Source organism: Protopterus annectens, chromosome 15.part0 (genome assembly GCF_019279795.1).
Source record: "Protopterus annectens isolate FY-2018-M chromosome 15.part0, PAN1.0, whole genome shotgun sequence".
In the NCBI taxonomy this organism is placed as follows: Eukaryota; Metazoa; Chordata; order Ceratodontiformes; family Protopteridae; genus Protopterus; species Protopterus annectens.
In genome coordinates, this window is record NC_056749.1 from 674347775 (window position 1) to 674361561 (window position 13787).

The following is a 13787-nucleotide window of genomic DNA, read 5'->3' on the forward strand; positions in this document are numbered from 1 at the left end:
GGCGGTACCTTGCTAGGCAATTCTTTACAGTGCAAGAAACACTCTATAAAGGTGACACTTTGTGAATAGACACACCCAGCACAAGAAACTTTTCAAAATGGCTATACTTTGACTGTACTTCACAAAATAGTTGCTCTTCGCACACAAACTCTTCAAAATACATACACAGTAATAAGCATACTCTGTAAGCACTTTTACACACTTTGAGATATGTCAAATAACTTTAGTTATGCCCTTGATGCAATACAAAGTCGTAGTTATGCCAAAACACAGCACTTTGCCAAAAAACATTCAGTCGCCTTGCTTTATTTATGCTTAATCTGCCCTTTTTGCCCTTATTGTATTCGTTTTGCTCTTTAATCTCTTTTCATGCCCAGTGTACTTTTCTTGTGCCCTTTTTACTCTAAACATGCTCATTTTGCTTTAAACATACGTGTTTTGCCTTTCTGATAATTGTTTTGTCAAATATCTTAATTTTAAACATTTCCCTTAGTTAGTAAACCTTTTGTGCCTTCCGCTTTAATAATGCGGTTTGTTCCCTTGTAATGCTCCGTTATATCTTTTTTATAAAACAAGCAGTTTGTGTGAACTCACATTAACTTTGGTTCTTTTCTTGCTCTTTTTCATGCTCATTTCTCTTAGTTTGCCTTCACTGTCATCTTTGCACCTCATGGCTCTGAATATCATTCTCTGGAATCCCAGTTCTGACCCCATGTCACTCTCCTACTTTGGACACATTAGAACAGTCTTTGTGGGTTCTGTTCAAGCAGCTTTATTATATACAAACACATCACAATAGTTTACTGACTAACTTAAGTAACTTATATGCAAACTAACTACTGCAATCATACATGCTCACTCTCTGGCTGCACTCTCAAAATGGTACTGGGAATAGTACATGCCTGGTATTTATATGTGCACGTTCAGCCCTTGATATTCTTCTTAAAGACACAGCACATGCACTCTGATCTGCAATATATACGCAGCACAAAAGTACACAGTGAAGATACATACAGTATAAATCAGCACCTTGAACTGTACTCACTGTAAAAAGGCACATATCTGTAGCAAAACACATTTAACCACAGTACTGCAGAGAAGTGGGCATCGTCAGGGCTGTGTCTTTGGAAACTGCATCTCTTCTGCCAGCAGCTTACTTCCAGCTTCCGCTGATGCTTTTTAGTGTGTGTTTTAGCATTCGGAATGGTGAAGGTGCAAATATAAAGCATTTTACATAGAAGGTATGCAAATGAGGCCAGTTTCACAGGATATGTATGAATCGATTCATTTCGGTGAAGCACATAGATGACATGAAACTCCACTGTGTTTCACAGCGTATGTCTGATATGCATTGGTTTTGAGCATGCGCAGGATGGCTGAGCCTTAATGGGCGAAACTCTTTGGAGAAAAAAAAAGAAAAACAGTAATAAAAATTTTTATTTGAAAAAAAAAAAGAAAAAAAGAAAGTCTTTGGAGAAGAGATAGCACTGCAAAATTTACAAATCACATTTTCTTTGTGAGTCACAGGCTGCTATTTTGTTCATCTTGAAATTGTGACCATTTTCCTGAGACAGTCACGGCAGTGGCTACCTGTACAGGTGCCCCACAGAGAGCACCTGTCTGTTCTACTAATGTGAGCAAAATTATGCTGTATATCCTGAACAGCCAGTTCAGGGAGTGGCTGCTGGGCTTTTTCTGGGTCCATTTAGGAAAGTGGATGCCTGAAATGACCTTGCAGTGGTCCTTGCCAGGGTCACAGAGATGCCCTGGACGAGTAAGCTGCACAGGGATTCGTATGATGACGTGCAATTTAACACGTTGAAGTTCTGCACCACTGGAAAGTAGAGATAAGGCAAGGTCACCCTGACTAGTATGCTGTTTGGCATGGATATTTTTCATCCAATGTGTAATTTTAAAATGCATTGTTACTGTTATCCATAGCAAGATGTTCCCTCTGAGAGTTCCCCGGACATAGCAGTTGGGGTACTAGGAGACTTTATCCATGCTGTGAATGTTGATGGGTGGTACATATATTGTTGTGACATTGGTACATGTTGTGGGAAACTGCACGTAGCTGTTCTGGTGTGAAGCTGTGGGAAAAACATACCATCTATCCAACTGTCTAGTACTTAGATGTGGATTGTAGCTTTACTCTGTTTTTTAGCCTATCTCACTGGCATCTGCATCTGATTAGTGATCTGTCTTTTTATCTTTCAGCATAGAGTGTGTGAGAGGCCAACTGTACTTGGCTGGTGCATGAGCCAAGAAAGACTTGCAGCATGGCAGGGCTAGTTGACTATTATGTGCTGACTTGAACTATATATACTGTATCGATTTACTATGACAGTTGTGAATGGAGATGCTTCGCAGATGGAACGCTCGAAATTTGGATTTTCGAATGTCCATCTTACTGAACATCTCCGTATGGAAAGTTCATATCAGCTAATGCACTGTACATTTGCTGATATGAACTCACAGTACTGTCAGAGATCTCAGTGCAGTGCAGTTTGAGAAATTCATACTTTCCTTACTGTAGTGCGATCTCGGAGTTGGAATACATAATTTGCAAAAACGTAAAGTCTAGTGTTGTGCAGTATGTTTGCACTGCTGACAATAAGAGCTGTTGTTCCTGTTGTGATAGGCGCAGTGGAAACGGTATGTCGATTTATGCCAAATCAACATTACAGGGTTTTGTTCAACATTTACACTCTCGTAAAATTCAAATTTCGAAAAAACAAGTCAATGTTTTAGTTCAAATTAGAACTGATCATCGACATTATGATAGTAAACCACTGTATCATCTGTAAGACGTCTTCTTAACCTTTTCCATTGGATTGCCTTTCTGCAGATTAAGATCATATTGGTCCACAGTCACTTCCGAAGCTGCCTGTGCTGGTTGAAGCTGCAGTGGATGAGAGAGCTGGGGAATTCTCATAAGAAGGGTGGTTTGATCTTTCCCCAGGAGCAGTCTTTGTCAGCCACCACTACATTTCAGAGGGATGCAGTCCACCGAGTAGCCAGAATGGAGTATATCCTGGAGTGACGTGGATTCTCTCATCTTGCAGCACCCTTCCATCAGGCCACTGGAGAAAGGGATGAGGCAGTGATCTATGCCACTGGCCACACTACCCCATCTGCTGGGTACCAGTAAAAGTCCCTGTAGGCCAGTCAGTAACTTGCATGCTGCCCATAGCTCCACACAACCCCAGTCCAGGTGTACCTCCATCTTTTTGTGCTGGAATCAGTCCATTGTACACTACATTGTCATCGCCAATACTATTGGTCTGTCCTCTGCTTTTCTCTGTCCATCCCATGTTCATGGCCAAGTACTAGGCTTGCTGCTCTCACAGGCCATTTTAAGCCTAGCCAGTTTCCCAGGTGAAAATCAAACCCTGAACATTCTGTCTCAGAAGTAAACACCTTAACCATTATGCCAACCTCAAAGCCATGTTAGTGTACTCACACCCACCACTGTTTACTGTGCTATTTTGTATTTATTTTTCCCATGCTTACTACCCTTCACAACCTTTCCTTCCCTTGTTTCATTGTCACCCTTTTCTGTCCTTTATCATCTCTCTAGCTGTGAAGTCAGGGACCTATTTCCACAAAAATACACCTTACCTCCTGACACCTGCAGCTTCCTGTCTGCTTCCCTTTTGTGTGTACCTTGGTTTAGTACAGCCCCCCTCCCCATTTTCTGCTTTTCTATTTTTCCTTTTTCTCACTGTTCATGAAACCAGTAGGCGTCTAGCTTATTGGACACCAGGCAACAGTTGTTCACTCTCTGCTGAAGCTGATTATACAACACTTTTTACCCCAGTTCTTAAGCAATAATCCATGACGGTGTGTGGGTATATCAGGATTCACCCATAGTTGGTGTGGTTTTATGTTGATGGCGAAGCCCACTAAGCACTTCACAGGCCAAAAGTGACTGTATTTGCCAGCTTCACTTTACCTGTTTATAGCACTTTCCTGATAACAGAAGACTGTCTTTGACTGGGTATGATTAAAGTTCATGAAATTAGCATTGTTTCAGTCTTTGATGTTAAACAGAAGTGCTCTTTGCAGCACCCGCAGTGTGCCCAGAATTGACTTCTCTCCTGAAATTCATATGCAGTCACATGTATTGGTAGTATATATAAATAAGATTATAAATTATTTTTTATGACACCCATTGCTGCTTCTACTATTGGAACTGTCTGGGTATCCATCTTCCACATTGCCCTTGTTTCTGCTTGCAAATCCTAGTATTTTATGACTTTGTGTCTCTCTCTATGTAAAACACTGTAATCACTGGGTGTAGAAATTTCAGTGATCCATGCTACTTTTGCCTTCTTTTCATGGACTGCTAGATCTGGTTTTGTTCCATCTATTTTCTGAACTGTTAATAATGGGCGATCCCATGTGATATAAACTTCATCAGTCTCTGTAATGCATTGTGGCTCTTGTTTCCAGTGCTTCTCAGCTACTTCAGTATAGTAATGTTTGCACAATCCCTAATGTAATAGTCTTGCCACATTATTATGCCTTCCAGTGTACAGGCCCTCTGCTATTAGTGTATCACAACCAGCAGCAAGATGTGTGACTGTTTCCAGTTCTGTTTTACAAAACCTAAATTTGTCTGTTTCTCCCCTTGTTCAATGGACTTTGTAAACCAACGCATATGTAGTCCACTGTCCAGGGCTGCCAATATTAACCTTTCTTCTTTTTGGTTTAAATTCACCTCTCCTTAACAATTTCTGTGCAAATCCTGATCAATATAAGATTGTTCCAGGAGTTTTCTGTAATTACAACAGTATTAATGATTTTTCCACATTTTTTGCCTTCTCATCTGATCCTTCTTATATTATTTCATTTTTTGGCACATTCATTTACTGCCTGATTTTTTTGTCTACTGGTTTGATATCCATTCCTGCTTGACACATACATGCGTCTGGTAAACTAAGCAGTGAGGTCATCTTAGACTTCTTCTTCTTCTCTTGTTTTAATACTTTTACTATATTTGGATCTGGTGAGGTCAACAGATATGTATGCAGTCCCACAAGTGCAGATGTATACATGGGGCAAATCAGTCAGCACAAAACTCTTAAGTTAGGACAGGCAGATCAGATCGGTTTATAGCTTGGACTTTGTTCCTATATGTTAGGGCTGTTTTCAGTAGTAATTTTAGTCTTCTAGATCATTCCTTACTGAGGTTTGTTTGCATTTGTTCATATTTTATTGCCGATCTTTCATCAGTTCCCAAATATTTATACACATTCACACTCCCCTTGTCCCAAACTGGTGTTTTCTTGCTGCTGCAGTTTTCCTGCTTTAAATGTGATTTTGCACATTTATCAAGATCAGGTGACATTCTTATATCATTTGAGAAAGTGTTATCCACTTTGAGTTGGTGCTGTCAGCTGTAACTTCAATGAGCTAGTAAGGCAAGTCGTAACTCCCTGTACTTATTTTGTTTTGATACTAGACATGATTTTGTAGTTTCTTGGATAAAAGTCACTGAGCATTTCACTTGCCAAAAGTGATTGCATTTACCACTTTCACTTCAGCTGTTATAGCACTTTGCTAGCAAGAGCAAGACTGTCCTAGACTGTAAAATTGTACAGTGTAACTTTTGTCATGCAGGATGAGACATATTTTTTGAAACAATTTGAGATTTAAATACGAGATCTACGTACAAAAGTGTTTCTGGCATTAAGTACCACTGAATGATACTAAAAATCTTTCATGCGGTTTCTGCGTTTCTAAGAAGCATTTTATCAGTTTCACTTTTAGCCATTAGAAAAATTATTTATTTATTTATTAATGTCTGTACAAGATGACGTTCATGCTTATTTCATGCCAGTGTGTCAAGTACTTGGACTTAATGGTTAATCCATCTGCTGTGTTGGCCATTTGTGTACATGTGGTAGGAAACTGGCAGCTAGCTCAGTCTTGTCTTCACCTTCCGCTGATATGTTCTTCACATGAAACTTAAGGTGAGAATTCTGTCGTGAGCCACTGTCTGCACATTATTTGTGAGTGTTTAACTCTTCCGTGCTTTTATTCTGTCATAACCTGTTAGGCATGTTTCCTGTTTGGAGAGCACTTTTTAACTGTTGAAAGCATGCCTTAGTTACCATGCAAATGTCATTATTTACATTTAAGTCATAAGGACAGAGTCATGCTGCACACAGATATGAAATTCCTGCATTATCTGATATGAGACTTGCCCTTTAAAACAAGTTATTTATTTATTTCCTTTAGAGTAGTAAATCAGGGGAAATGTTTTTCAGCAAGATACTTATAGCACACAGTGCACATATACCCAACTATTTTGAGCGCCGTTTTGCTTAAGTATTTTGTTTGTTTTTTTTCTGCAAGGCAGAGAATGTAAACTAGTAGTGAAGCAATCTTTCCTAAAATCAAAGTAGTTGTCTCATTGTCATATTTTCTGCAGGCATGCAGAATAATCTTCTTGGAACTGTCAAATTTGCAACAGGTAGCACACTCACCTTTAGTTCAGAAGTGCAGGAGTCTGTAGGTTCTGTTCTCACACCAGGTAGATTGAATGATGACATTGGAATGCATCATGGAAGGGGGCGCTATACTCCTCTGTGTGTCATCGTTTTTGATGAGATGGTGAACCAAGGTCCGATATCCTTCATTTGGTAGTAGCCCAGGTGGATGTAAAAGATCCCAGGGCACCTATTGAAAAGAGTAAGGGTCCTTTATTTTACACAACATAAAACAACAGTATTTATGTATTTTAAAAATATACGTATTCACAGGCACATATATACACATTTCTATTTCTTTAGTATTTATCATTTTTCTTATGACATCTTCATCGTTATTCTTCCATAATTGACCCCTACTCCTTCCACAACCATAATCTAAATTTTCACAATGTATCTGCCACAATCTATTTTCCATTAAAGAAAATTTCATTCAGTCATTCATGCCAGTAACCCATATTACATAAAATAAATTCTTATCTTCCTCACAGTCTATCTTCTTTTTCTTATAGTATCCATACTTAATTATATTTATGTCTGTATTGTTTACGTCATTAATATTCTCAAAACATTTATTCACACAACTTTGCATGTGTTTCACCACTCTTTTACATTTCATGAAATTTCCTCTGTTGTCTCTTCCTCCCCACAAATATACACACCCTTTCACCTTTCTTTTTATGTGGCGTATTCCCCTTTAGAGGTAACTTGTTCAATGCCAGTCTCTAAATGAAATCGTGACACACTACTATCTTGGGTACATCACTTTTCCCTTAATTTAATGGTTTTAATCACTTTTTTCTGGTAAATTTCCTCATGAATTTGCATATAATTTAGTTTTGTTACATTATTATACCGCCTTCTTTTATTGTCATCAGTTTCATTTTCTATGTTAGTATTTTTTCCTTGATATTTTTTAATTCCATTTACATATTCTTTTTTTTCCTCTTTTTCTTATTCTATCATCTCCCAGAACGTTTTGTACTTATTAATTTCTCATTCTCTTCCTTTACCCACTTTAATACTCCATACAAATTTAAAGACGCAGAGTAAACAATTGGATTTAGTAACACCAATCCCCCCATCTTCACTCATATAAAACACACCTTTTCAGTGGGTTTAAACTTGAACCACATATGAAAGAAAACACCAACTGCACAATTTACTTTTCATATTTTTGTGAGATCATATAAACATTTGACATGTATGTTGTTTTTCCTATTAATACAGAATTCACCAGATAAACCTTTTTCCTGAATGCCAATATATATGTCCTCCACAGAAGACAGATTTTTAATTTCTTTTATCAAAACCTCCTATTGCATCATAAGTACATTTTTTTCCAAAATGTTATCCCTAGAAAATATACCCCATTCACTGAAAAATGTATGCCCCAATTTTCACCACATCTCCCAAACCCTTACTTGTATCTTTATTCATGGTCATTCCCATTTCCTTTAAACATCCGTTTGGAGAGATCAGCACGTCCCTCATACATATTTTATTCTTAGCAACTACAACGATGTCTTCTGCATATGGCAAAACTACTGGAATCCCCATCTCCGTTTGCATCACATGTCTAGATCTTACATTTTATAAGCTACTTCACTCAGTATCACATTTATTACCAGTGCAAACAATATTATACTTATGGGGCATTCTTGTCTTGTTCCACACTTCATACATATTTCTTTACTCAACCACCCATTCACTAACACTCTCACTCTGTTATTTTGATATGCTGACATCCACACTCTCCTATTTCTGTTACCTATTCCATAGTTCTCCATAACATCCAATAAAGCATCATGTCCGACTATATCAAATGCTTTGCTAATATCACCTACCATAAGTTTCACACCCTGCCTTTTACTTATAATATCATCCACAATTTCTCTCACAGCCAGTAACAGTTCTTGACATCCCTTCCCTTTTATACCATATATACTTTTGTCCATGGTATCTCTCATCTTTCTTTCTATTCTCCTCTGTATTATTCTCATAAAATGTTATAACCTGTGTTTAGTGTGATGTGTCTCTGATTTTTATTTCATTATTCCCACTTTTCCGTATAAATTTTAATACTCTACTACATAACACTTCAAAAACAAACCCTTGCTTCAGCCACTCATTCAGTATATTTACAGAATACTCTCTTTGCCAATCTACTAAATTCTTGTACATGCCATACCCTATACCATCTGGGCTTGATACTGAAGCAACATTTACTTTCCCAAGTACTTCATCCAATTCATTAATAATAATTTCTTGTTCAAACATTTCTTTAATTAGTTCTGGACATTTGTTTACTTCCCATTCTCTCTTATTTTCTTTCTTTTTAGTCTTCTACATATTTTCCACATATTGTACTGCAGTACTCCTAATTTGATCTTGTGTTCTTTTTACGTCCATTTTCCAGTTTTCATTTCCCTCATTATACTAATATCCTCCTTTACTATTTTACCCAGATATGGCGATACCTCTTCCCTGCTCCCTTGTAAATAATATTTCTACCTAAACAGTAATGCCTTATTTTTTCTCTATTTCTTTTATTTATTTTTCCATATAATGATGCTCCCTTTTGGTATACTCTACATTCTTTAATACATTTATTTACTCTAATACATCTCTTTACATTTTCCCTTACTTAACTTTCTCTTCCCTTATTACATAATCCTGCCATGGATACTTTTTGAATTCAATCCACAATTCAGGCCAGTTTTTGTAGAGGTCCTTTGTGGTTGTATGATCCTTCTGTAACTGCATTACTTCACATTCTCTGATTTCACCCCATAGTCTCTCATTTATTCGTTTTATTCCCTTTGCTAATTTAATATACTTAATTTCCTACATCACCTTCATCATATTGCTAAATGTTCTGAAATGTATCACCATCTGCTACCTCCAAAATTCCAGTAATACAAAATTATCAGTTTCAGGTCCAAGTGCTCCCGTTACCATATTTTATCACTTGTTGTAAGTTTTTTTTTTTACATTTTCCCCTCAGATCACAGTTGAAGTCCCTTGCATTTATAATTTTCATGTTAACCACCACATAGCCTACTATCTGATGAAACAGATTCTCTCTTTCCTTGCAAGTTATATATGCATATTGTGCTGTAAATCTATAAACATCTTCTCTCCACCTGACATCCACAACAGTTAACCTTCCCATCCTTACCAAGGTCGCATCTAGTATTTTCATAGATTTTTACATAATACAGCCACTCATTTCCCTAGTTTCATGTCCACCTCACAGTTTTTCTGTTTGCATTCTTTCTTCACTTGTCAGGAATATTGCATCCTCTAACAGAATAACATCTACCATCACGTTTAGCACACCATTCCAGTATCCCTCTACTTCTTATGGTATTAGTAATACCGTTCACATTTAGTGGAAGTAGTCTAAAATTATTGCTTTTCATTCAAGTTTTGGGGGAATATTTTTAAATTTTAGTTTTCTTATTTTTACTCTTGTCAATTAAATAATTTAGCGTAGGTTTATATACAATAATCCTTTATTCTCACAATCAGATTTTTCACTGGCTAAAAATAAAATATTAGTACCGATCCTTTTTCCTGACTTCTTTTCTTGCACGCACTCTCTCTGTCCTCATTACCCCCTCCATATTTTTTCTTCTTCTTCTACAGTTGTTTCTTCTCCTAGTTCATCCTACCCCCAGCATCTTGTCCTTTCTCGTGTATGTTTTCTTCGCCTTCTCCTCCTTTCTGATTTACTGTTTGCTCTTGACAATCCATCAAAAAGTATCCCTTTTGTACACAACCTACTTTAAGGCACACACCTTCTTGCTGTATGTCGTTTCTCCCCACATTGGTTATATTGTACCTTGTCACATTCACTTAAAGGAGAAAAGCCCCCACAAAACAGACACGATTTAAGCTGACCAGTTTATCTTAATGCCCCTCTATGACCACCCCCCCAAAACGAAAATAATACTTGGCAAGTGTTTCACCACATTCTTGTTTACATTTCAAAACAATTTCCAACCTCTACCATCCATTTTCTCCGGTTTCTTTCATCTTTAACTTTCACAGTATTGTCACAGTTTGACACAGACTCTGCATGCATTTTTAGCATTCCCTTCTTCCAGTTCATCAGTTCTAAATTGCAAAGTAACATTTTTTTTTAACATTTAAGTTACTTCCAAAAAAGTAATTGCTCCATGGAAAAATATCCTTCTTTTTGTTACACAGTTCCAGGAATTTATCGACAGTCCATCAATTTCAGATGTTAAGTCACAAAAGGTTTCTGTCCCAGTATGTATAAAAGGCCAGATTTCTTGAACTATAACACTCAGAACAGTTGCCAAATTGTCCCATACGTAATATCTATTATATATTTTTGTTCTTCTCAAATTTGGTCTTCTCCTCTTTTTAAAAAGTTTTACTTGCAATTTATAGCTGTTTTCCTTTTTAGATGGCTGTCACTACTGCATAAATTTTAATGGTTGCTTTTTCTCCTGCCATATAACTGGACACCTCAGTTATTGCCACTTTCATCTTTTACTTTCACTGCAGCATAAGTTTTAACTGCTACATTCTGTGCTGCCACATCACCTGGTTCCTTCTCAACATTAACATCCTTAGCACCTCAGAAAAGTTATCTGCCATCTCGCCCAATGAAAGAGCAGAACTGTCACCCGGATCATCCTGCTTGATTGGTTTTAATAGAGCATCAGTTGCAAGCCCTCCTGATGTCAGTTCTGTTATCAGTATCTGTTATCTCTACCACTTCAACAGATCCACTTACTTACTTCTTCGTGGAGACAGCTAAACAGTGCTCATTTGTAACATCCATCACACAGGAATCTTTATTCACCATGTGAAGCTCCATGTTGAGAAGATTTTTCTACAGGTTCTCACTTTGTGAATCCAGAGTCTCCATAGCGTTTCTCTACTCCTGCACGCTGCTGCTTCCCTTAGGCCACTTCCTTGCTGCTGTACGAGCCCTACGACACCATCTAATAGCTCCAAAGAAAAAGGGAGGTTCCCCAATGCCGTGGCCAAATTTCCCCTAGTTATGTGCATACCAACTTGTATCTCCCATGAAGAGGCCACAAGCCTAGTGGGACTAACCTGGTTAACAAAAAGATTTAAAAAAAAATGCTCTTGATCTTTTAGAATTGCATTGTGGATTTGTATCAGAGTTTCATGTCCTTGCCTCTCCTCATTTAACAGTGGTGTCTGCCTGTCAACTCTAGGGCTGTGTCTGTATTTGTGCTGTTTGTTTGCTAGTTCTCTGAACTCTTCTGAGTTGGATAGTTGGCATTGCCTTTGTGTAGTGACATATAACTTGTTGAATATGGATTCTGGACGTGGTTGCTGTCTGCTGAGTGCAAGTAACTTGAGGATGACATAATGCTTATATAATAGGTCTGTCATAAGTCTTCATTAAGCTGATTTCTATTTTTAGTTATTTGCCTTTGGTACATAGAAGTAGGTGTTCTTTTTTCTGCTTTTAAAGTTTGTCTGTTGTGCTTTACTACTACATTCTTTGTATTCTTTGAGTTATTTATTTGATGAAGTTGCTGTATCAACAGTGCCGAAAAGCACTTCATATTAAACTCTTTTTTGTTTTACTACTGGGCTGTTGGACCTGTTGGATTTGTTTTTTGGTTTTACATCGTTTGTAGTCAATTCACCAGTTTGTTTGAGTGTATTTATATATGTGTGTGTGTGTGTGTGTGTGTGTGTGTGTGTGTGTGTGTGTGTGTGTGTGTGTGTTATTTTCTGTAATTCAGACAATGTTATTGTTAACGACTGATGCACCTTTGTAACAGCCACGAAAGAGAATGCCAATCGTGTACTCTTGGGCAAAAGCCGCATTCATTAGTGGTGGAGACTGCAAAAGGAAAAGTCTCCTTCCCCCCCCTAGGTGCAGTAACTGGGTAGTTTATTATAATAAGAAGGGGCATACAAAAGGCACTAACCCTTCTACACTGGGTTAGGGGGACTGCTTTGCCCCACATAGGAAGACAGTGTTGAAAATGGTTTGAGTGATATCTTTAGCAGTCTTTTGTAAAGGCGGTCTTTAAAACTCTAGCTTATGAATTGACATGAGAATATTCTTATTGTTACAGATGTTGCAAAAGTGCTGTGTTTATCAATCAAGCAAGTTTTGCTAGACATGACATGAGGCCTGGACCCTGGAGCCTGGACCTTGGAGCTATGGAGCAAAAAAAAATGATCACTGAACCACTAGCCTGCCCCTTATTTGGTTAACAGATTTGAGCCCATTTATTGGGTCTAAGTCAATAAATAAGTTGAATCAGCATCAGTTAGGGTTAGCCAGGCTATAAATTGCTTTTATGTCTATATATTTAACAGTTCTCGGATTTATTTCTCAATGGTGTCATTAGGACCTTGATAAACAAAGTTCTAGAGGTAGAGGGACTGTGCTTTTTTTGTTTTTATGTCACACAACTGCTGATAACACTCCAGTGGTATGGATTTGGGAGGATGGATGGCTAAGGATAACCTTGAAATTTGTCATTGTAGTGTTGCCCAATGGTTAGTTGTTTTTCATGTTAATGCTGACTTGATCTTAGAAAATGTACTGTTAGGATAACAAGTCTGTGAAGCTATCCATTTATAAAGCATGGTATAATTTATTATTTCATAATGTGTATCCTAGTATTATTTTTTTTCCTGTCAAGAACTGCTGCTAAAGTGATTATTTTAGCATGTTCTGCTAATACATAATATACTTATTCTTTTTTTTTTTTTTTTTAAGATCCATCAACAGTTTTCTTCTTGTATATCTATTTCTTCTGCTCAGTAAAGCAGTGGTGTGCACAACTTTAAAATATGTGTGGCAAACCAAGTTTTTCCTTGATGAAGTCTGGTACAACCGTCCAGTGAAGAAAGATACTAATCAGGTAAAATATTCTGCCGTTTGTTTTGTGCAAGGTTAGAATTTTTCATACTTGTATTGCTGTGCACCTATTCAAGTGTCTTTCTAGTTTCACTTCAGATTGTATCAGTTTTATTTGCAGATATTTATATTTGCAGATATTTAATAAAGAGTCTGTGCCCAGCTTCATATCAGAGTACATGTGTTTAAAATGTATTTGTATGTAATTAAGGGCAGGGTTTATCCTCTTGTCCAGTCTCACTTGAACTTGTACCCATTTGCTGTGTGTGTGTGTGTGTGTGTGTGTGTGTGTGTGTGTGTGTGTGTGTGTGTGTGTGTGTGTGTGTGTAATTGAGATTAGGATTTATGCATTTGTCCATTTTAATTTCACATTACATCTGTTTATATTTTGTTTG

General features: G+C 37.4%; 1 protein-coding gene across 4 annotated transcripts in view; it reads left to right on the forward strand.

The window, feature by feature from the left end:
* The window catches only part of ATP11C (ATPase phospholipid transporting 11C), a 1720948-nt gene that overhangs the window by 1328928 nt on the left and 378233 nt on the right, over positions 1-13787 (forward strand). For all 4 annotated transcript variants that reach the window (XM_044057530.1, XM_044057531.1, XM_044057529.1 and 1 more), the window contains one exon: positions 13252-13396. In XM_044057530.1, coding sequence (XP_043913465.1) covers positions 13252-13396 — 145 coding nt within the window. The remainder of the gene's footprint in view (positions 1-13251; positions 13397-13787) is intronic.